The sequence below is a fragment of the Ascidiella aspersa genome, chromosome 2 (genome assembly GCF_963924565.1).
Source record: "Ascidiella aspersa chromosome 2, kaAscAspe10.2, whole genome shotgun sequence".
Classification (NCBI taxonomy): domain Eukaryota; kingdom Metazoa; phylum Chordata; class Ascidiacea; order Phlebobranchia; family Ascidiidae; genus Ascidiella; species Ascidiella aspersa.
The window spans coordinates 39,099,653-39,121,222 of NC_139448.1; the positions used below are offsets into that span (position 1 = coordinate 39,099,653).

Sequence of the window (21,570 nt, forward strand, 5' to 3'; positions counted from 1 at the left end):
AGAATTGTGGGATGACTACTGGTCTCGCTTCTCAACATTTGTGAAGGCTCATGCAATATCCGAGAAGAGGGTTGCCCAAGTGTTTTTAACGAACCAAACCACGACAACTTACAAGCTGCTGTCCAATTTAGCAGGACAAAGTTCGCCAGCGAAAGACGTCAACGATCTAACAATGAATGAGATTGAAGGCTTCATGAAAGATCAATTTGATCCCAAGCGTTTTATTATTCGCGAAGGGTTTCGGTTTTGGAGCAACATGCAGCGCAAGCCAGGTGAAACGGTGCAAGAATTAGCCGCCCGTATTCGTCACGATGCTGCTACTTGCGATTTCACCTCTATCAAAGATCCGTTGGATGAAGCTTTACGAACCAGGCTCATCTGTTCAATATCCAATGAAGCGGTGTTGAAGGCCATGTTCAAACTCAAGTCAGATGAACTTACTTTCTCTCGTGCGATTGAGGTTGCCATGCAGACGGAGGATGCGGCGCAAGTTGCCAAGGAAACCGTCTATGGGACGAGCGGTTCTGTGCGTAAGGTGCGCGGATCCAAGAAGCAGTTTACAAAATCCGCACCGAATGAGAAGCCCAAAGAAGCTGCCCGATGTTATCGCTGTGGGAAAACTGGTCATTTTGCGCCGGTTTGCCGTCACAAGAATGCGACGTGTCGATATTGCAATCGTATAGGTCATACTGAAGATGCTTGCCGTAAGAAGAAGTCCGATGTGGTCAATTCGAGGACGAATGTTCATTTGCTGAAGTCAATTTCCACTCGTTCCCCACTAAACAAGTTGAAGGTTGTGGTATCACTTTTTGGCAAATTTTGCGAATTTGAGCTGGATACAGCAACCAGTGGAAATTTCTTGTCTGTCCACGATTGGAAGAGAATCGGGTCGCCTAAGCTTGGCGCTCCTGATCGACGTTTTAATTCTGCGACAGAGCACCCAGTGCCTTTGTTGGGTATGTTTACGACGCCAACTACTTATGGTGGTCGAGTCTTTGATCAAGATTTCTTTGTCACGAAAGTTCCATGCTTAAATTTGCTTGGTCGCAATGCCATATGTTCTTTGGAGATTTCGGTTGACGACATACTGCATCATTCATCTTCCAAAGATTGCGTGAATTCCGTTGTTACTTCGGGCGACCAACTCTATCTGCCTTTACAAGATGCTTGCCGAGGTCTTTGCAACGAGTTTAAAGACATTTTCAAACCTGAACTGGGTTGCTTGAAAGGTTTAGAGCTTGAAGTGAAGTTTCAAGCGGAGGCTAAACCGGTTTTCTTTAAGCACCGTTCTGTGCCATTTGCGCTACAAGAAGATGTTGCCCGTGGATATGACGCGGGAATTGCCCGAGGAATCTGGACTCCAGTCAAGTTCAATGACTGGGGTACACCGATGGTTCCTGTTCGAAAAGCACCGTTGTCAACTCACAACAGGCCACGGCTAAGACTTTGCGGGGATTACTCAGCCACGGTAAATCCCCAATTGGCACTCCATCGACATCCACTACCTCTTCCAGATACGTTAAAAAAACTAACGCCGCATTGAAAGCAAGCATTATAAATGAGTCGCCGATATTCTGCTTTGAACATCTCTACTCGCAATGCTTCCCTCCGTTAATTGTACGGTGGGTGAAACTTTATTCACGGCCTTACCTCTTTGTGTATTACCGCGACAATACGACGAAATACGATTTGGAGAATATTGGAAAAATCGTATTTGGAGAATATTTGCTATTTGCACCTGTATAGTATGTTACTCCAATCCAACATATCAACACACAATTTTAAGTTGTGTAGGCCTGGTGTTGATATGTTGGATTAGAGTTGCCACCAGATTTCGCATTTAAATTTGCGGCGGTAAAATAAGATGTTTCTTAACCGCAAGTAATTTTACTAAAGAGAAGCCTCGTTTTAAAATGCAAGTCGCACGAGCCCAGTTTAGGACGTGCCACTTCGCACAATGAAAGTCTCACGCGCGAGACAATAAAGCGCAGCAGGCGGTGAGTCGCTTCGTCACTTCACAAGCTGGACAAAGCAAGCGAATATGAACGAATTCTGTATGAAAGTTTTTCTGCTGCTAGATGGCAGTCGTTAGCTACAAAGTGCTAAAACGCAATATTTCAGGTTTTTACCCCCCAAGCAAAGGCCCCTGGGGTTGCAGCCTCATAAACTTTTACAAAGCACCTACATACCACTCTACGCCATGTCTGAAAATTTGAAGGTTCTACGATGTCTACTTTTTCTATAAAGCTTCGTACAAAAATCGGTCTGAAACATACCATAGGAAACCATAGGAAACCAAAAAAGAACTAGACGGGGGAGCGGTTGTTGTATATTTTGTCAGGGGGTATATTTTCAGGGCTTAGTGTTTATTTTCAATTTTTACTTTATTTTATTTTTTTTTTTTAATATTTTGTGTTGTGTACTTTATATTATATATTTTATTTTTTATTTTCCTTAACTTGTTTCTGCAAGCAAAAACAGATATGGGCCGAAAACTTCCCCACTTAACTTATGCCTTTGATGCGAAAGGGGTTCAAATATGGCGTAGAATTTGGGGAATGATCGAAACATATATTTGATAAATAGAATTTACGTAGATAATGCGTATGGTCATTTTATTAAATTTTGACCAGCTTACGTGTTTGAAAAGCAAATATTATTATTCTCTTGAAGACTAAAAATGGTTTAACGCCTATGGTTTGCTATACTTTTGCAAACTTTTACTCGGTAATTTTTTACCATGGCTTGGGCCGAGCAATCACTGTTAAAACAGGCTTTAAATCTGTAGTTTTAAACAATATGAAAAACACTATTATGTTCTCAATACGCAAACTATTTAATCGAAAGTTTTGCTAGATGTTTAGGCCTGATGTTGGTAGTATGCTGGTTGGAGCAAGATGCACGACAGGTGCTAACAGAGAGGCGTAGACTGCCTTAAGATTTCGCATTTAAACTTGCGGCGGTAAATACACCCTATTGACACTTAATTATTAGGCGAAGATTATCGCGAAGTAATTGCTCGCCCGAAAAAAAAACTAACGCCGCATTGAAAGCAAGCATTATAAATGAGTCGCCGATATTCTGCTTTGAACATCTCTACTCGCAATGCTTCCCTCCGTTAATTGTACGGTGGGTGAAACTTTATTCACGGCCTTACCTCTTTGTGTATTACCGCGACAATACGATGAAATACGATTTGGAGAATATTGGAAAAATCGTATTTGGAGAATATTTGCTATTTGCACCTGTATAGTATGTTATTCCAATCCAACATATCAACACGCAATTTTAAGTTGTGTAGGCCTGGTGTTGATATGTTGGATTAGAGTTGCCACCAGATTTCGCATTTAAATTTGCGGCGGTAAAATAAGTTGTTTCTTAACAGCATTAAATAATTTTACTAAAGAGAAGCCTCGTTTTAAAATGCAAGTCGCACGAGCCCAGTTTAGGACGTGCCACTTCGCACAATGAAAGTCTCACGCGCGGGACAATAAAGCGCAGCAGGCGGTGAGTCGCTTCGTCACTTCACAAGCTGGACAAAGCAAGCGAATATGAACGAATTCTGTATGAAAGTTTTTCTGCTGCTAGATGGCAGTCGTTAGCTACAAAGTGCTAAATCGCAATATTTCAGGTTTTTACCCCCCAAGCAAAGGCCCCTGGGGGTGCAGCCTCATAAACTTTTACAAAGCACCTACATACCACTCTACGCCATGTCTGAAATTTGAAGGTTCTACGATGTCTACTTTTTCTATAAAGCTTCGGACAAAAATCGGTCTGAAACATACCATAGGAAACCATAGGAAACCAAAAAAGAACAAGATATGTCCCGAAAATAAATTTTCGGCCCATATAATAACGACAAAAACAAGATATGTCCCGAAAATAAATTTTCGGCCCATATAATAACGGCAAAAACAAGATATGTCCCGAAAATAAATTTTTGGCCCATATAATAACGGCAAAAACAAGATATGTCCCGAAAATAAATTTTCAGCCCATATAAATAGCGGCAAAAACAAGATATGTCCCGAAAATAAATTTTCGGCCCATATAATAAATAAACCTCATGATATTTTGACGTAACAATTGTGCGTTGGTGGTTCAACGTCACAATGCACAGCGCGATTGTTCCTGTTGCTTGTGACGTTGCGATTTGTCATTGTTGCGTCATGTCTTTATCGGAATGGTGAAATGCACATGAGAGGACAAAATCAACTCCAACAGAGCAACGAAACTTATAGCTTTTCTACAAGACAGCCAAACAAATAAACAAGAAAATCGGCATTTCTATAGCCAAGGGTTGCAAAGCCTGGCGTTGCCGGTAAATTATTATTGCACACTATGCTTAACTAAAACCAAAGTTATTGACAACAACTAAAAATGAAAAAACAAAAATGGTGTTGTACCTTCTTGTTTATCAAGCATTAGCGAAGCAGGTGCCGACAAGCAGAAACTTCCTGTAAATTTATCTGTAAAATCATGGAGATACATCCTTTTCATGTATTTCACACTAATCAACACGAGTCAATATCAATCTTTAGGTAAATCCTTTTCGTTATAATACGACCTGAGATTAAAATAACACCAAAAGATTTCAAGTTTCCTGGGCAATTATTTAAATGTACATCTGTTAATTTTCACGTTTTGCAGGTTTAAACCTCTCAGTGCCACATAATATATTTTTACATGTTTGTTTATCAAGAGGCAGTGTTGTAAACAAGTTATTTTGAAATAATTCCCATTCAGGTCTTTTGAAAAATAACTCAAGTCCAAGTCAAGCTACTAACATTGGTAACTTCGTTTTTAATGTTTTTATTCATGATTTAAACTGTCATCTTAAAGCTGACACTACAACTCACTACTAGTTGCCCGATGAATGTATTTTTCCATTTTTTCAACTGTTTTTTTCTGTACACGTTTTATGTTTAGTTGTTGAAATGTGGAGTCAGTACAACACTTGAAATTATACCAATTCCTTGAATTTGTTTTAGGAACAAACGTTGGGGTTTAAAATGAGTTTAGTTACATTTGCTTTCTATTTCCAGAGTTCTTGTTGTGTATTTGTTAGGTTGCCTTGTAGGAAAGCTATAAAGTTTCGTTGCAACAAAGTTGATTCTGTCCTCATATGAAATATTTAACATTTCGATAAAAACATGACGCAACAATGACAAATCGCAACGTCACAAGCAACAGGAACAATCGCGTGGCGCATTGTGACGTTGAACCACCAACGCACTATTGTTACGTTAATACATCATGAGGTCTGATGATTAGCAGTGTTAAGTAATTAATATATTGACGTTTGTTTCATGGATGAGTTTTAATGGCCAGACGTTTAAACTTATTGCTCATCAAAAAAATGTAAATTTAACCAAACTTTACGACATTAACCATCACAAGGTTGTTGGACCACATTAGACACCTGGGCCTTTAAAAGCTGAGCCAATTTAAAAATTCTATGACAAACCAACTTTTAAAATAAAGTGCAATGAAAGTACGGCTATCATGCGGCCCACAACTAGGTATAAAACTAAGCCAGTGGTCGGCAAACTGTGGGACGCGGCCTAAATGTGGGCCGCACAGCCAACTATCAACTTTAACTGTGTAAAGTTAAGGCACATTTTTTTCGCGCTACGCGCGTATACTTGGTTGTGTAGTATGTTTTACATTTGAAATAGTGGTGTGTTTTGGCATCGAGGCGCCGTTTAATATTTCACCATTTCTTCGTGTCCACAGCCTAACGCTGGATAACTAAGAAACAATTGTTTTATGGCGTACCTTTGTGAGGATAACTAAGAACAATTGTTTTATGGCGTACCTTTGTGACGCCAATCTAATGCCTCAAACTCAAAACAAATATCCTGGACCCTGCCTTTTTTTCTTAGTGATTTTACGTATTGGGCCTCCGAAAGCTCTGAAAAAAGTTATTTGGGCCGCGACAAAAAAGTTTGCCGACCACTGCACTAAGCTATCAAAAGCAACTCGCGGCCCACTAAAAATGGCTTTGCGGCTCACATTTGGGCCGCGGCCCACAGTTTGCCGACCACTACTTTATGGGGATCCCATAATCTATCGAGTCTTGTTGTAACTTTCTATGGTAACATACCCCTTTGTGTTTTTAGACCTGGAAAATCTCTCTAAAAAGTAGTCAATGTTTTGGAGCATAATGGTTAAGTTGTAGTAAGAATATGCATTTCGGGTGGATTTTAAAAGGTGAAAATGGCGGGTTCAGAAATACATAGAAGTCCTGCAGTAAACAGCAACCACCTGACAAAATTCCTGCTTTGTATATACGTTTTTAAATCACATGCTGGAACGCTCACGAAATTTGAAGATAAAATACAATTGGGGCGACTGATTTAAAAACAGTGACTTAAGTGGACTTAAGTCAAGTGATTGATTTAGTCGTTAAAACACAATTTAATTCTGCAAGAATGTGAACTTTCCAAAAAACATTTTCCAAACACACATATATAACAACCTTTATACGCAGCAACTATCGCTGAAACGTGAAATTTTTTAACATTTAGAGAATGTGTGTTTATTAACTTTAAAACAACCAACGATTTTTTAAAGTATTCTTGTTTTCGAATATTAAATAAATCCAACAATGGACTTCCTTGTTACGTTACTTATGTGGGTCATTTGTTACGTAAAAGAGGACGCGAAAAATTGTTTTGTTTATGTTCGTGCAAATCTCAGAATTGTCTCTCTGCTAAAACACTCCCGGTCGCTCTTGGCTTGCAATAACCTATCCACGAAAATTACAGCTGCTACTTTCGATTGTCGGTCCTTTTCTGACACCGACTGCATTCCATTACTTGTAGCCGCCAACTATTTTTTTGGCCAAAATCCAAAGTTGAAATTTTTTCTATGTCAAAATTTTGCGATATGAACCCCAGAAATGCCATTTTTTATTTTAACACGGCGATATTTTACCCTAAATTACGTCACTGGTTAGTTTTTGGCAAAATTCCACGCAAAATATATTTTGAGAAGAAAGTGGAATGTAATCTTGCCTTTGGTGTTCGGGTGAATGTAAATAGCTTAGAATCAGGCGGTGACGGTTTTAATTAATTTTTGATTGCAAATTGTTAATCCACAATTTTTGTTTAGTTAAATATGAGAACTGAGAGGGTAACTTTGTGTTATTCCTGCAAAGGTATAGAATTATTTTGACTGGTTTATATTTGTCTCTCAGCAAATCTAGTTTTTTACCCCTTAAGCAGTTAATCGGTAGAAATAAATTAAACAACATGAGCAATAAATAGGATTTAATTACCCCTTGAGCTTGCTAGAAGTTGCGCTGCAATTAGTTGCTCACAAGAGCGTTAACAGTGGTACCACGTGAAGGTTTGCATATATATATATATATATATATATATATATATATAATAACCCCTGTGTTATTTATTGCAACTATCAGTTAAATATTAGAACGGAGCTGTGGGTTATTCATGTAGAGGAAAACAACTTTTATTTCTGATTAAATTAATCCACTCATCAAAGCTTTACTTGGTGAGCCTTTTTTTAACTTGCTTGTTGTTGCTTGATCCAAGCCTTATTACAATACAACCACTCAAGCGTACCATTTGATCCCTCAACCATGAAGCTTGATATTTTTCTGCGCCGCGAACGTTTGTAAGTATTCTATGTCAGTGCAAGTGTGGTACTAGTTTAAACGAAGATCGAACTACCTTCTCACAACAGTTTCAGAAGTTGTTTTTGCCATTTAAACCTTATTCCGATAAATTTTGGCTTTATTGCGATGAATTTAGTTCTATTTCGACGGGTTTATTCCGAGAATTTAGATCTTATTCTAAAGCAGGTATTACTGTGTATATGACTTTATTATGTCGTTGGTCTTAATACTATGGTATTATAGATCTGCTTCATGTATTGTTGCTTTGTAGGTCTCATTGTGCGTTGCCGTTTGGTAATATTGATGTTTTGACTTCAGTTTTACCTTATTAGATAACTTTTAATTTTTAATTACTTGTTGTTCACAGCTTCCTAAAGTTTGTAGCAGCCCTTGTGTTCATTTAACTTGACGGAGTTGTTATTCACATGAAGTTTTTTTTAATATATTCTGCTTTGATCTTTTTGCCAAGCGGGCTGTTGGTAATTTCCTTTTTCTGACAGATCGTCTTTAAAAATAATAAAATTTTTGTCATAAAACCTTGAAAAAATTACATTTGAACGTTAAAACCTAATTAAGTTTTCTTATTTGACCTTTCTCATGACGTCATTTGGTATCGTCGATACCTTTTGTCAAAATATATCGGTTATCGGTATCGTAATATGACGTTTTAAAAATATATTTTTGAAATAAATGAGACTGTATTAAACAACATGCCTTTTATACCTGAAACTGTATTAGCTGATGTTTAAGTTTGTCTTTAAACTTGCTGACATTTCATGTGACACCCAGCAAACTTTACTCTGCATATATTTGGCGACTTAAAGTATAACATTCGTTAAACTTACAATGCTACTCACAATAATTAGCAACTCACAATGATAAACATTAAACGAATTGATTGAAATCAGAAACCGACGAATTTGATCATAGTTAAAGTCAAAAACGTAAAATAAACACACTATGAAAATATATAAAGTTAAAAACTTGTCAAAAGTAAAATGCTAAAGATTATTTTGAAGAGATTAACAAAATGTTACTTTTCTGTTGGAAAAGTTAATAAGATATAATCTGTAAGTAAGGATTACTATTTACAAGAAATTTAGAAAGCGTTATGTCACTTTTTAATATTAGGGAGAGCGTCTCCTAAAGCAGTGGTTCCCAAACTGTGGTACGCGTACCACCGGTGGTACGTGAGAGGCTTTTAGGTGGTACGCGACTAACTTCAGCATACGTATAAATTTGCGAAAACTTTCAACTTTTAAAACTTTAAGATTGGGTAATTTGTAATGTTGCGTTTTGGTTACCTTTAATTTGAGGTTTCACACTTTTATGACGTAACACTTATCTTGTTCAAGATAATAAAACCCTAATTGTTAGCTGGTTTAGTATGCATGAACTGATAGCAGCATTATATTATTGTCGCTCGTATGCGTTGACCAGCTGTTTAATTTATGGCTTTTATGCCTTTTTGAAATAACGTTTGTTAAACTTTAATACAGCTACATGCTAATTTTCTTATCTATATGCTAAAATAGTTATAGTTTAAAATATTCTAGTCGGATGTTACTTAGGTGGTACATGAACACTGTACAAAGGCTCAAGATGATACGCGAGAAAAAAAGTTAGGGAAACACTGTCCTAAAGCATTCATTGACATTAGACCAGCTTTATTTGGATCTTTGTAATTCTTAATTTGCTTAAAAGCCTGTCGACGCCAATTGCCTTGAAACATATTTACCAAGTGGGAATAACACCCGGCCTCATTTACTTTTAGCGCCATATCTATAGCACTCATTACGTCATCTCTCTTCGGTATAGTAGGCCATTCTCCATCCATTCTGCGAGCGACTTCAAACTGCAGCAAAACGAACGCCTGGAATTGTGGATCTGTTGATTCAGGACAAGTCTGACTTGCTAAGAAACCTTTATATACAGCAGGGAAGTCGTCAACCAACGCCTGTTTCAAAAGGTAGTTCCATTTCGGAGCAGACCAGCCACCACCATCTTTGAACGATATCATCCCGTTGCCTGGCTGCCACTTTGTTGGATTTGCATCCAGTTTGAACAAAACCTCTTCGCTGCTTTTGAAGTTATAAACCTTGCCTTTGACGTAGTTGATTCTGTCCGACACGATTTCGATGAAGTCTTGTCTAAGAGTCGCTCCATTGTAGTCCTGCGTAAATGCAAAGATAAATTAGACGAGGCAAGCTTCAACTGGAATGTTACTTTCTTGTGGGTGAAAATAGAGCAACTTTCAAACCGAAACGCAAAACTATTATAGATGACGTCACCAAGTTACGCAATAAAATATTTACCCTCTAATAAACCTGGGATCTTGCTAAAACTTGGTTTTCATTGTAGGGATGGCACAAGCATTTGCGTGACGAGGAGATTGTTTTATTGGGGGTAAATTGTCAAATAAACAACATTATATTGTTTTATTGGAACGCCGTTCCGGTTTAATTTTACCTCTCAGCTATACCCACTAAGCTACAAAGTGAACAAGTGTGTTTCTAACTCGTGCTTTCAACGACCAATTCTTACCCAACTCAGATCCCAAGGAACGTTACTTGTAATATCATCAACAAAACAAATTCTTTTCTATTGAAACGGTATTTTTTTTAAAAACTTCACACAAAAATAATTGGAGGTGTGGAACCATCTGCTTATTTGAGTGGCGATTAAATTCATTTCACTTGTGGATTTTGTAATTGTTCAACTCACCAATTCGGCAGGAGGTTGAGACGCAGGAGAAGAATGCGCCGAACTTTCCATCCTTTTGAGTATTTTGTTGGATTATAAAACAAGTTGTCACTAGAGTTGGTATAACTTAAAAAAAACACTTTTTGTCTTTAAATCGTATGTTTTTTATTATTCCCGACATTTTATCGACGACGTTCCAACCGCTGATAAACTGTTTTCGATTTTTTTTACGTTTTTATATTTGTCCATATACCTTCGCCGGAAGTTTACTTTTTATAAATCTTGGTTACATTCGATTGGTAAATTACTATTCTTTGACTTTTCAAAGTTGAAAAAAGCTGCCTTCTATCGTAAACCCTCTGAAATCGCGGTTTGAAATGCCCATATTAATTTAGTATCGGACGAGTACCGATAGCACCCTAGTATCGGACGAGTTCCGATACCACCCTAGTATTCGATAACTGACATTCTGATACTAAATGTTGTCAATCGAGATGTTATAAAGCACTAATCGTTTCATTTCAATCAACCTTCATCTTAAGTAGCATCACGTTTCAGAAATTCGTCGCTCTACAGACACAGGCTCAGAGAAGAGCGAGTCGAGATACAACCAACATGTGGCCAGGTTCTGCCCTTTTAAACAATGCTGTGATGACGTTTTAAAGTAATAAGCATAGACGCCTGACAATTAAAATTCATCCATAAACCAAACGTCAATGGGTCAATTACTTACCACAGCTAATAAATAAACCTCATGATATTTTGACGTAACAATGGTGCGTTGGTGCTTCCATGTCACAATGCACAGCGCGATTGTTCCTGATGCTTGTGACGTTGCGATTTGTCACTGTTGCGTCACGTCCTAATCGGAATGGTGAAATGCTCCATGAGAGGACAAAATCAACTCTGTTGCAACGAAACTTCTTAGATTTTCTACAAGACAGCCAAACAAATAAACAAGAAAATCGGCATTTCTATAGCCAAGGGTTGCAAAGCCTGGCGTTGCCGGTAAATTATTATTGCACACTATGCTTAACTAAAACCAAAGTTATTGACAACAACTAAAAATTAAAAAACAGAAATGGTGTTGTACCTTCTTGTTTATCAAGCATTAGCGAAGCAGGTGCCGACAAGCAGAAACTTCCTGTAAATTTATCTGTAAAATCATGAAGGTACATCCTTTTCATGTATTTCACACTAATCAACACGAGTCAATATCAATCTTTTGGTAAATCCTATTCGTTATAATACGACCTGAAATAACACCAAAAAAATTTCAAGTTTCCTGGGCAATTATTTAAATGTACATCTGTTAATTTTCACGTTTTTGCAGGTTTAAACCTCTCAGTGCCACATAATATATTTTTACATGTTTTTTATCAAGAGGCAGTGTTGTAAACAAGTTATTTTGAAATAAGTCCCATTCAGGTATTTTGAAAAATAACTCAAGTCCAAGTCAAACTACTAACATTGGTAACTTCGTTTTTAATGTTTTTATTCATGATTAAAACGTTATAACAATGTCATTCAAAGTCTTTATAAGAATTTGTTTTAGGAATAAAGGTTAGGGTTCAAAATCAGTTTAGTTACATTTGCTTTCTATTTCCAGATCTCTTGTTTTTTATTTGTTTGGTTGTCTTGTAGAAAAGCTATGAAGTTTTGTTGCAACAGAGTTAATTTTGTCCTTACATAAAACATTTAACATTCTGATTACACATGACGCAACAATGACAAATCGCAACGTCACAAGCAACAGGAACAATCGCGTGGTGCATTGTGACGTCGAACCACCAACGCACTATTGTTACGTTAATACATCATGAGGTTTATTTATTAGCTGTGGTAAGTAATTGACCCATTGACGTTTGTTTCATGATTGAGTTTTAATTGTCAAACGTTTAAACTTATTGCTCATCAAAATAATGTAAACTTAACCGAACTTTACAACATTAACCATCACAAGGTTGTTGAATAATATCGTAACATACCCGTTTGTGTTTATAAACCTGGAATTTTTTCTTTTTAAAAAGTAATCAATGTTTTAGAGCATAATAGTTGGAGGTTGTAGTAAGAATATCGAAGCCTATACTGAAGTAGGTATAGCTTACCTCAGGGGTGGGCAACCCCTGGCACGCGTCTAGATGATTTTCAAGACACACCAAATGATTTAACGCGCACGTTATATAACCTTAAGAAAGTGCAATCATTACATCATTACCACATCATTAACATTATTAATACATCCCTAACACTAGCGCTAACTAAATGGTTGCACATTTCCAGTTTGTGTCACAAATTAGTGCCCTTACTGTTGATTTTAACATTATTTTTTGTAAGCGTTAAACTTGTTGTTTACGACTAACCGTTCCCATTACGTCGCAATACCCTAAAATTGGGGTGATGTTCGCTGTGTGAAAGCAGGGCATTCTACATTGAAAGTAAGCATGTGTATTTTTATGCGACTGAAAACCAAGCTAAAAACGACCTGAAAACAGCCAAAATATGTTCTAAAATAGCGGGCACATAATTTTCGTGACAGTTCGGTTTTTTTTTCAGCATGGTTAGGGCATCTTTACATAACTTAACTTAAGGTTTAATATGGCGGCTCATAAAATGCTTAAATTAGAGATCAGATTATTCGTAAATTAGATTTCAGATCACAGCATTAGGTAAAACTACCAGAGTTCGACGTGTGCGCATGCGCAGTACCAAAGTTCGAAACTGATAATGCAGATAACTTTAAATTGTTAAGGTGGAACAGCATATGATGGTGTATTTTCTACGACCCCTATGAGTGTCAATCTTATTTTTCCTACGTAAATCGGTAAGATACAGGCTGGAAAGTCTGAGCCGGATTCGGGGCTCAACGAAATCGCTCATTTGACCGGAGTCGGCCTAAGATTGTTTTTAACTCCGCAGCACTGATTGCTAGCGCAAAACCAAGCATAAAAAATGTTTGGCACGCCAGTTGTTGATATTTTGAATTTATTCATAAACTGGCAACCTGCTTACGAAAGGTTGCCGACCCCTGGCCTACCTACTGTTGGTATCAGTTGTTGAAAATGAATAAATATTTGTTCGAAACGTTTAAAATGCCTCCAACTTCTGTATGGGCTTTGATATTCTTACCAGTCAGAAATTTGAAGATGAAATACTCATTTAAAAACAGTTGCAAATCTAGTCATTGATTTAGTCGTTGAAACACTGATCAATTCTGTAAGAATGTGAACACAAAGGACTTTCTAAATAGCATTTTCTAAATTCACAAATATTACAAACCTCATGCGCAATAATATCGCAAAACAATTAGAGAATGTGTGTTTATTGACGTAAAGACGACCCACGATTTTTTATTTTCAAACAGAAAATGTTTAACTATTAGAATGGGTGAATGTGTTCGATTAAAAGCAATAACTCATCTAAAAATAACAAAAACGCAACATACACCAAAATATTTGACACAATGACTTTAGTCAATTCACATTGGTCAAAAGAGCTAATAATTTGTGATTCTTTATATCTGGGAAAAATACGATAGCAATCCCCTTTTCCTAACATTTTAAACTAGAAACGAAGAAAGATCAACGAAAAGCGTTTTATTTACAGCAGAGGTTCATCGATAAATCCAACAAAGGACCTGTTTGTTACGTCACTTCCACCACCATTGTCCCGAGAAAGCGACCAGAAGCAATGTTGCCATGACAACAATACTCGTAGTTAGTCGGCCTGTTATAAACAATAAGACAATAGTTACGTCATATGCAGGATTCTGTACCATAAATATAATTTATTTTCATATGTTACGTCACACTAGACCGGGGGTTCTTAAACCGGTTCAATGGCCCCAAGAAGAATATATTTTGGGGTCCATGAAAGGCAAAAATTAAAATCTTGGTAAATAATTTGAAAACATTTGTAAATCAGTTTTCAAACTATATTTCATTTTCACAAACTTTCCTGGGTGCGTCTTTTAAGCAAAGCGTGTAAGCGAATGATTACATTTCTGAAGCGTTGTTTAAACCCTGATTTAATCAAACCTCGCTTCAGCTGAGCCACTATTTGTACACTGACGACTTTACGTCAACGGATGACAAACATGTGGGTTCAGGCTGGGACAAGTCTACCCCGGAATGAACTAATTGTTGTCGGTTGTAAATTCAACTATGGCTGTATTCACGGTTGTATCAAATTACAATTTTCACTCAGAAAACCTTAGTGGACTCAAATTCTAACTTAAACTAGTTTGAGTTGGCTCATTACCAAGGCAAGTCAGCACAATAGTTCTTGTTTTTTTTATTTCCAAACGCCGTCTTTGTTTTATTGTATAGACCCGTGGTTCTTAACCTTCCTACCGGGATAAATTTTGCAGGTCCGTCAAAATGTTTGCTTTTTTCCAATTGGAAACTATCTTTTTTTACCAAATTAAACAGCGTAAATTAAAAAATTAAAATAAATCAAATTTTCAGTCACTTTTAGAAAACATTAAGCAAGTATTTTGCACAACCAATAAAATTTGCTTTTTTGAGCAACTTGAAATCCTTGTGACTTTCAAACAAAGTATTTTACGATTTCACAAAAGCGCCCTTTAAAGTCGTAATTCATTAACGATTGTTTGGCGTGCCGATCCACAACTTGTACACAATGATCATTCGCGAATGTTGAATGAGCCAAACAAGCTCAATAAATGTTACAACTTGCCAAGTGTTTGTCTTGTCACTCCACAACAGTGGTTCCCAAACTTTTTTCGCCCGCTGCACACTAAAAATATATGAAGTATTTCGCGGCACACTTTTAACAGAGCAACAATAGAGTCATTTTACAATCGCCATGACAAACTATATGTAAATGTCTCAATGTGATTTATTTCTAATGGGTATAGTGCGTATTTAAGCCTAAAATGCTTGCGCGTGTGCCTATTTGTAATACAAATACTCTATTTTCCAAAATTAGAAAAAGTTTCGCGGCACACTTGACAATTTCTCGAGGCACACAGTTTGGCAATCACTACTCCACAAACATAAGCTTTGCTGCGATTTAATGCTTTTTTATAAAACATAAAAATATTATTCGCTAATGATTGCACTTAACATGCCATATTTAATTTTTAGCTTTTGAAATAAATGAATGTATTTGAAAGACTATAAAATGCCATAATAAAAAATGAAATTTTGTTCCTTTTTTATTCATGGGCCGGCAAACCAACAGGGTACGATAACAAATTCATGTTATATGCACTTTAACGTTTTGCGACCGCTGTTAAATCTACAGTAAGTGTTGTCATCGACTGCGGTTTTTTTAAACAATGTTGTTACGCAACAAGAGCGGATTCAGGAATGGTGTCCTCCCAAACTGTTTGTTTGCATTTCAACTTGTTGAGTAAGCAATATCATCTCTGAGAAATGCTTGGGCTTACTTCACACTTTGCCAATGTAATTTACGAGGCAACGTTTATATTTTCGAAAGCAAGTATTGCAAAATAATTAATTTAGCAATATTTCAAAAACCAGAGCAAATTTGGACAAAGCCCATTTTTTCGGACCACCATGTACCCCTTAAACTGGATTAAATTTGCCTTGTTGAGTTAACCTTAAGTCAAATCGCTGAGGTTTTACATGCAAATAGATTTTACATCGAATTAGTTGGATGGTCAGAGGGAAGGAAGTCGATAAATAACCAAAAAGTTGGCTAAATGCAATTTGTTTTCGCTTGGCGCGATTCTCGATTATGTTCAAAGTATCCCGCGGCCCATTTGGTAATGGAACCCGATGGGATTCTGCTCATTGTACCCTGGAAAATAAAAGTTGACTAATTTATACAAATGCATTTTCACGCTGTGACGGAGTGTTTTCCGTATTTTTGATATATACGTAATCACGTTTTGACGTAAAGTGTGACGTATGGTTATAAATTTGTGACGTCATTCCCAATAATTCTTTCATGAAGAATTTTCCGTTTTCTTGTGTAGTTGTTTTGTTAGAAAGCTACGAATGCTTTTACATGAGTTTCGTTGCAACAAAAGTTGATTTTGTCCTCGCATGATGCATTTCACCATTTCCATTAAAATCAAAAGATGTATTTTTACCCAAACTTTACAACATTAACCAAAACAAAGTTGTTCAAAAATATTGTAATATAGCCATTTGCTTTTTAAACCCGAAGAATCGTTCAAAAATGTAATCAATGTTTTCTAGCATAATGGCTGGAGGTTGTAGCAAGGATATCCAAGCCCGTGCAGAAGTAGGTAGGCCTATAACTACTGTATTATCAGTTGTTAAAAATAAATGAAAATAGATATTAATCATATATACAACAGCACAAAATATCTTTTGTGGGATGAAACTAACAATCTGCAAATTGTTAATCTACAATTTTTGTTTAGGTAAATATGAGAGCTAAGAGGGTAACTTTGTGTTATTCCTGCAAAGGTATAGAATAATTTTGACTGGTTTATTATTTTTCTCTTAGCAAATCACGTTTTGCCCCTTAAGCATTTAATCGGTAAAAAAATAAATTAAACAACAACTATTTATTGCAACTAACAGTTAAATATGAGAACGTAGTTGTGGGTTATTTATGTAGAGGAAATAACTTTTATTTCTGGTTGAATTTATCCATTTAGCAAAGCTTAATAATTTGGTATATTTTTGCCTTGCGTGTTGCCATCCGACCCAAGCTTTAATACAATGCAACCACTCAAGCGTGCCATTTGATCGCTCAACCATGAAGCTTGATATTTTTGTGCGCCGCGAACGTTTGTAAGTATTCTATGTCAGTGCAAGTGTGGTACTAGTCTAAACGAAGATCGAACTACCTTCTCACTACAGTTTCAGACGTTGTTTTGGCCATTTAAACCTTATTTCGAAAAATTTTGGCTTTATTGCGATGAATTTAGTTTTATTTCGACGGGTTTATTCAGAGAATTTAGAGCTTATTCTGAAGCAGATATTACTGCGTATATGACTTTATTATGTCGTTGGTCTTAATACTATGGTATTATAGATCTGATTCACGTATTGTTGCTTTGTAGGTCTTATTGTGCGTTGCCGTTTGGTAATACTGACGTTTTGACTTTAGTTTTACCTTATTAGATAACTTTTAATTTTTAATTACTTGTTGTTCACAACTTCCTAAAGTTTGTAGCAACATTTGTGTTCATTTAACTTGACGGAGTTGTTATTCACATAAAGTTTTTTTTAATATATTCTGCTTTGATCTTTTTGCCAAGCGGGCTGTTGGTAATTTCCTTTTTCTGACAGTTCGTCTTTAAAAATATCAAAATTTTTGTCATAAAACCTTGAAAAAAGTTACATTTGAACGTTAAAACTTCATTAAGTTTGCTCATTTGACCTTTCTCATGACGTCATTTGGTATCGTATCGATTCACGATATTTTTGTAAAAATATATCGGTTATCGGTATCGCAATATGACGATTTAAAAAAATGAGACTGTATTAAACAACATGCCTTTTATACCTGAAACTGTATTAGCTGATGTTTAAGTTTGTCTCTAAACTTGCTGACATTTCATGCGTACCCAGAAAAACTTTACTCTGTATATATTTGGCGACTTAAAGTATAACATTCGTTTTTACAATGATTAGGAATTCACAGTAATTAACAGACGAATTTGATCATAGTAAAAGCCAAAAACATCAAATAAACACACTATGAAAATGAGCTGAAACACTTAATTCATTCGAATCTGTTTTAACAAATAAACAGTCTTAAGATCACTATGGAAATAAGTAAAGTTAAAAACTTGTCAAAAATAAAATGCCAAAGATTTTTTGAAGAGATTATCAGAGTTTTACTTTGTAGAACAAGATAATAAACAAGATATAATTTGTAAGTGCAGGATTACTATTTACAATAAATTTAGAAAGCGTTATGTTACTTTTTAATATTAGGGAGAGCGTCTCCTAAAGCCTTCATTGACATTAGACCAGCTTTATTTGGATCTTTGTAATTCTTAATTTGCTTAAAAGCCTCTAGACGCTCATCGCCTTGAAACATATTTACCAAGAGGGAATAACACCTGGCCTCATTTATTTTTAGCGCCATATCTATAGCACTTATTACGTTTTCTCTACTTGGTTTTTCCCATTCTTTGCCCATTCTGCGAGCACTTTCAAACTGAAGCAAAACGAAAGCCTGGAATTGTGGATTGGTTGAGTCAGGACAAGTCTGACTTGCTAAGAAACCTTTATATGCAGCAGGGAAGTCGTCAACCAACGCCTGTTTCAAAAGGTAGTTCCATCTCGGAGCAGACCAGCCACCACCATCTTTGAACGATATCATCCCGTTGCCTGGCTGCCACTTTGTTGGGTCTGGCTCCAGTTTGAACAAAACCTTTCCGCTGCATTTGAAGTTATAAACCTTGCCTTTGACGTAGTTGTTTCTGTCAGACACGATTTTGACGAAGTCTTGTCTAAGAGTCGCTCCATTGTAGTCCTGCGTAAATGCAAAGGTAAATTAGACGAGGCAAGCTTCAACTGGAATGTTACTTTCTTGTGGGTGAAAATAGAGCAACTTTTACACCGAAACGCAAAACTATTATAGATGACGTCACCAAGTTACGCAATAAAATATTTACCCTCTAATAAACCTGGGATCTTGCTAAAACTTGGTTTTTATTGTAGGAGATGGCACAAGCATTTGCGTGACGAGGAGATTGTTTTATTGGGGGTAAATTGTCAAATAAACAACATTATATTGTTTTACTGGAACGCCGTTCAGGTTTAGTTTTACCTCTCAGCTATACCCACTAAGCTACAAAGTGGACAAGTGTGTTTTTAACTCGTGAAAGTTTCCTTTTAAAAGTTTCAAATGATTTGAAGATTAAGTTTCTACTTAAGACATGGCGAAGCATCGGTTTATGTGCTTAATGTACTACGTTTTGTAATTATTGTTGTATAAAAAAATGTTATTGTGATTTTTTTTTTCAATGAACTTGTGATTAGAAGTGATAAAGTAGAATATTCTCACCCAACTCAACTTCCAAGGAACGTTACTTGAAATATCATCAACCAAACAAATTATTTTCTATTGAAACGGTATTTTTTTAAAAAAACTTCACACAAAAATATTTGGAGGTGCGGAACCATCTGCTTATTTGAGTGGCGATTAAATCAATTGTATCTGTGGGATTTATTTTGTAGTTGTTCAACTCACCAATTCGGCAGCTGCTGGTTCCATCCCTTTGGCGTATTTTGTTGGATTATAAAACACGTTATCACTAGAGTTGGTATAGCTTAAAAAAAACACTTTTTGTCTTTAAATCGTTAAGATTTTTACTATTCCTGACATTTTATCGACGACATTTCAGCCGCTGCTAAACTGTTTTCCTTTTTTTTACGTTGGTATATTTGTCCAGACCTTTGCCGAAAGTAGACAAATAATGAACTCAATCGACGTGCGAAATAATAAAGTTAATAAGCCAAAGTTTGCTTTTTAGAAATCTTGGTTACATTTGGTTGGTAACTTACTGTTTTTTGCTTTTTCAAAGTTGAAAAAAGCTGCCTTCTATCGTAAACCCTCTGAAATCGCGGTTTGAAATACCCATATTAATTTAGTATCGGAAGAGTACCGATACCAACCTAGTATCGGACGAGCACCGATACCAACCTAGTATCGGACGAGTTCCGATACCACCCTAGTATTCGATAACTGACATTCTGATACTAAATGTAGTCAATCGAGATGTTATAAAGCACTAATCGTTTCATTTCAATCAACCTTCCACTAAAGTAGCATCACGTTTCAGAAAACCGTCGCTCTACCGACACAGACTCAGAGAAGAGCGAGTCGAGATACAACCAACATGTGGCCAGGTTCTGCCCTTTTAAACAATGCTGCGATAACGTTTTAAAGTAATAAGCAAAGACGCCTGACAATTAAAATTCATCCATGAACCAAACGTCAATGGATTAATTACTTAACACAGCTAATAAATAAACCGCATGATATTGACAAATCGCAACGTCACAGAGTTGATTTTGTCCTCTCATGAAGCATTTCACCATTCCGATAAACACATGACGCACCAATGACAAATCGCAACGTCACAAGCAACAGGAACAATCGCGCGGTGCATTGTGAGGTTGAACCACCAACGCACTATTGTTACGTTAATACATCATGAGGTTTATTTATTAGCTGTGGTAAGTAATTGACCCATTGACGTTTGTTTCATGATTGAGTTTTAATTGTCAAACGTTTAAACTTATTGCTCATCAAAATAATGTAAACTTAACCGAACTTTACAACATTAACCATCACAAGGTTGTTGAATAATATCGTAACATACCCGTTTGTGTTTTTAAACCTGGAATTTTTTCTTTTTAGAAAGTAGTCAATGTTTTAGAGCATAATAGTTGGAGGTTGTAGTAAGAATATCGAAGCCTATACAGAAGTAGGTATAGCCTACCTCAGGGGTGGGCAACCCCTGGCACGCGTCTAGATGATTTTAAAGACACACCAAATGATTTAACGCGCACGTTATATAACCTTAAGAAAGTGCAATCATTACATCATTACCACATCATTAACATTATTAATACATCCCTAACACTAGCGCTAACTAAATGGTTGCACATTTCCAGTTTGTGTCACAAATTAGTGTCCTTACTGTTGTGTTTAACATTATATTTTGTAAGCGCTTAACTTGTTGTTTACGACTAACCGTTCCTATTACGTCACAATACCCTAAAATTGGGGTGATGTTCGCTGTGTGAAAGCAGGGCATTCTACATTGAAAGTAAGCATGTGTGTTTTTATGCGACTGAAAAGCAAGCTAAAAACGACCTGAAAACAGCCAAAGTATGTTCTAAAATAGCGGGCACATAATTTTCGTGACAGTTCGTTTTTTTTTTCAGCATGGTTAGGGCATCTTTACAGAATCTAACTTTAGGTTTAATATGGCGGCTCATAAGATGCTTAAATTAGAGATCAGATTATTCGTAAATTAGATTTCAGATCACAGCAGGGATGGAGAGTCGGACTCGGGACTCGAGTAAGACCAGGTAAAACTACCAGAGTTCGACGTGTGCGCATGCGCAGTACCAAAGTTCGAAACTGATAAGGCAGATAACTTTAAATTGTTAAGGTGGAACAGCATATGATGGTGTATTTTCTACGACCCCTATGAGTGTCAATCTTATTTTTCCTACGTAAATCGGTAAGATACAGGCTGGAAAGTCTGAGCCGGATTCGCGGCTCAACGAAAT

General features: G+C 36.5%; 2 protein-coding genes across 2 annotated transcripts; both read right to left on the bottom strand.

Annotated features, from left to right (window-relative positions):
- Window positions 1–8,432: 8,432 nt before the first annotated feature.
- Window positions 8,433–10,837, bottom strand: LOC146165695 (uncharacterized). Its single transcript, XM_083382511.1, has 2 exons — window positions 10,367–10,837; window positions 8,433–9,815 (listed from the first exon to the last, which is right to left on the bottom strand). The coding sequence occupies exons 1-2, from the start codon at window positions 10,415–10,417 to the stop codon at window positions 9,240–9,242; spliced, it is 627 nt and encodes a 208-aa protein (XP_083238637.1). The 5' UTR covers window positions 10,418–10,837; the 3' UTR covers window positions 8,433–9,239.
- A 7,066-nt stretch (window positions 10,838–17,903) lies between these two features.
- On the bottom strand, window positions 17,904–19,591 carry LOC146165696 (uncharacterized). Its single transcript, XM_083382747.1, has 2 exons — window positions 19,517–19,591; window positions 17,904–18,796 (listed from the first exon to the last, which is right to left on the bottom strand). Exons 1-2 carry the CDS (start codon window positions 19,538–19,540, stop codon window positions 18,236–18,238), a joined length of 585 nt encoding a protein of 194 aa, XP_083238873.1. The 5' UTR covers window positions 19,541–19,591; the 3' UTR covers window positions 17,904–18,235.
- Between the last annotated feature and the right edge of the window lie 1,979 nt (window positions 19,592–21,570).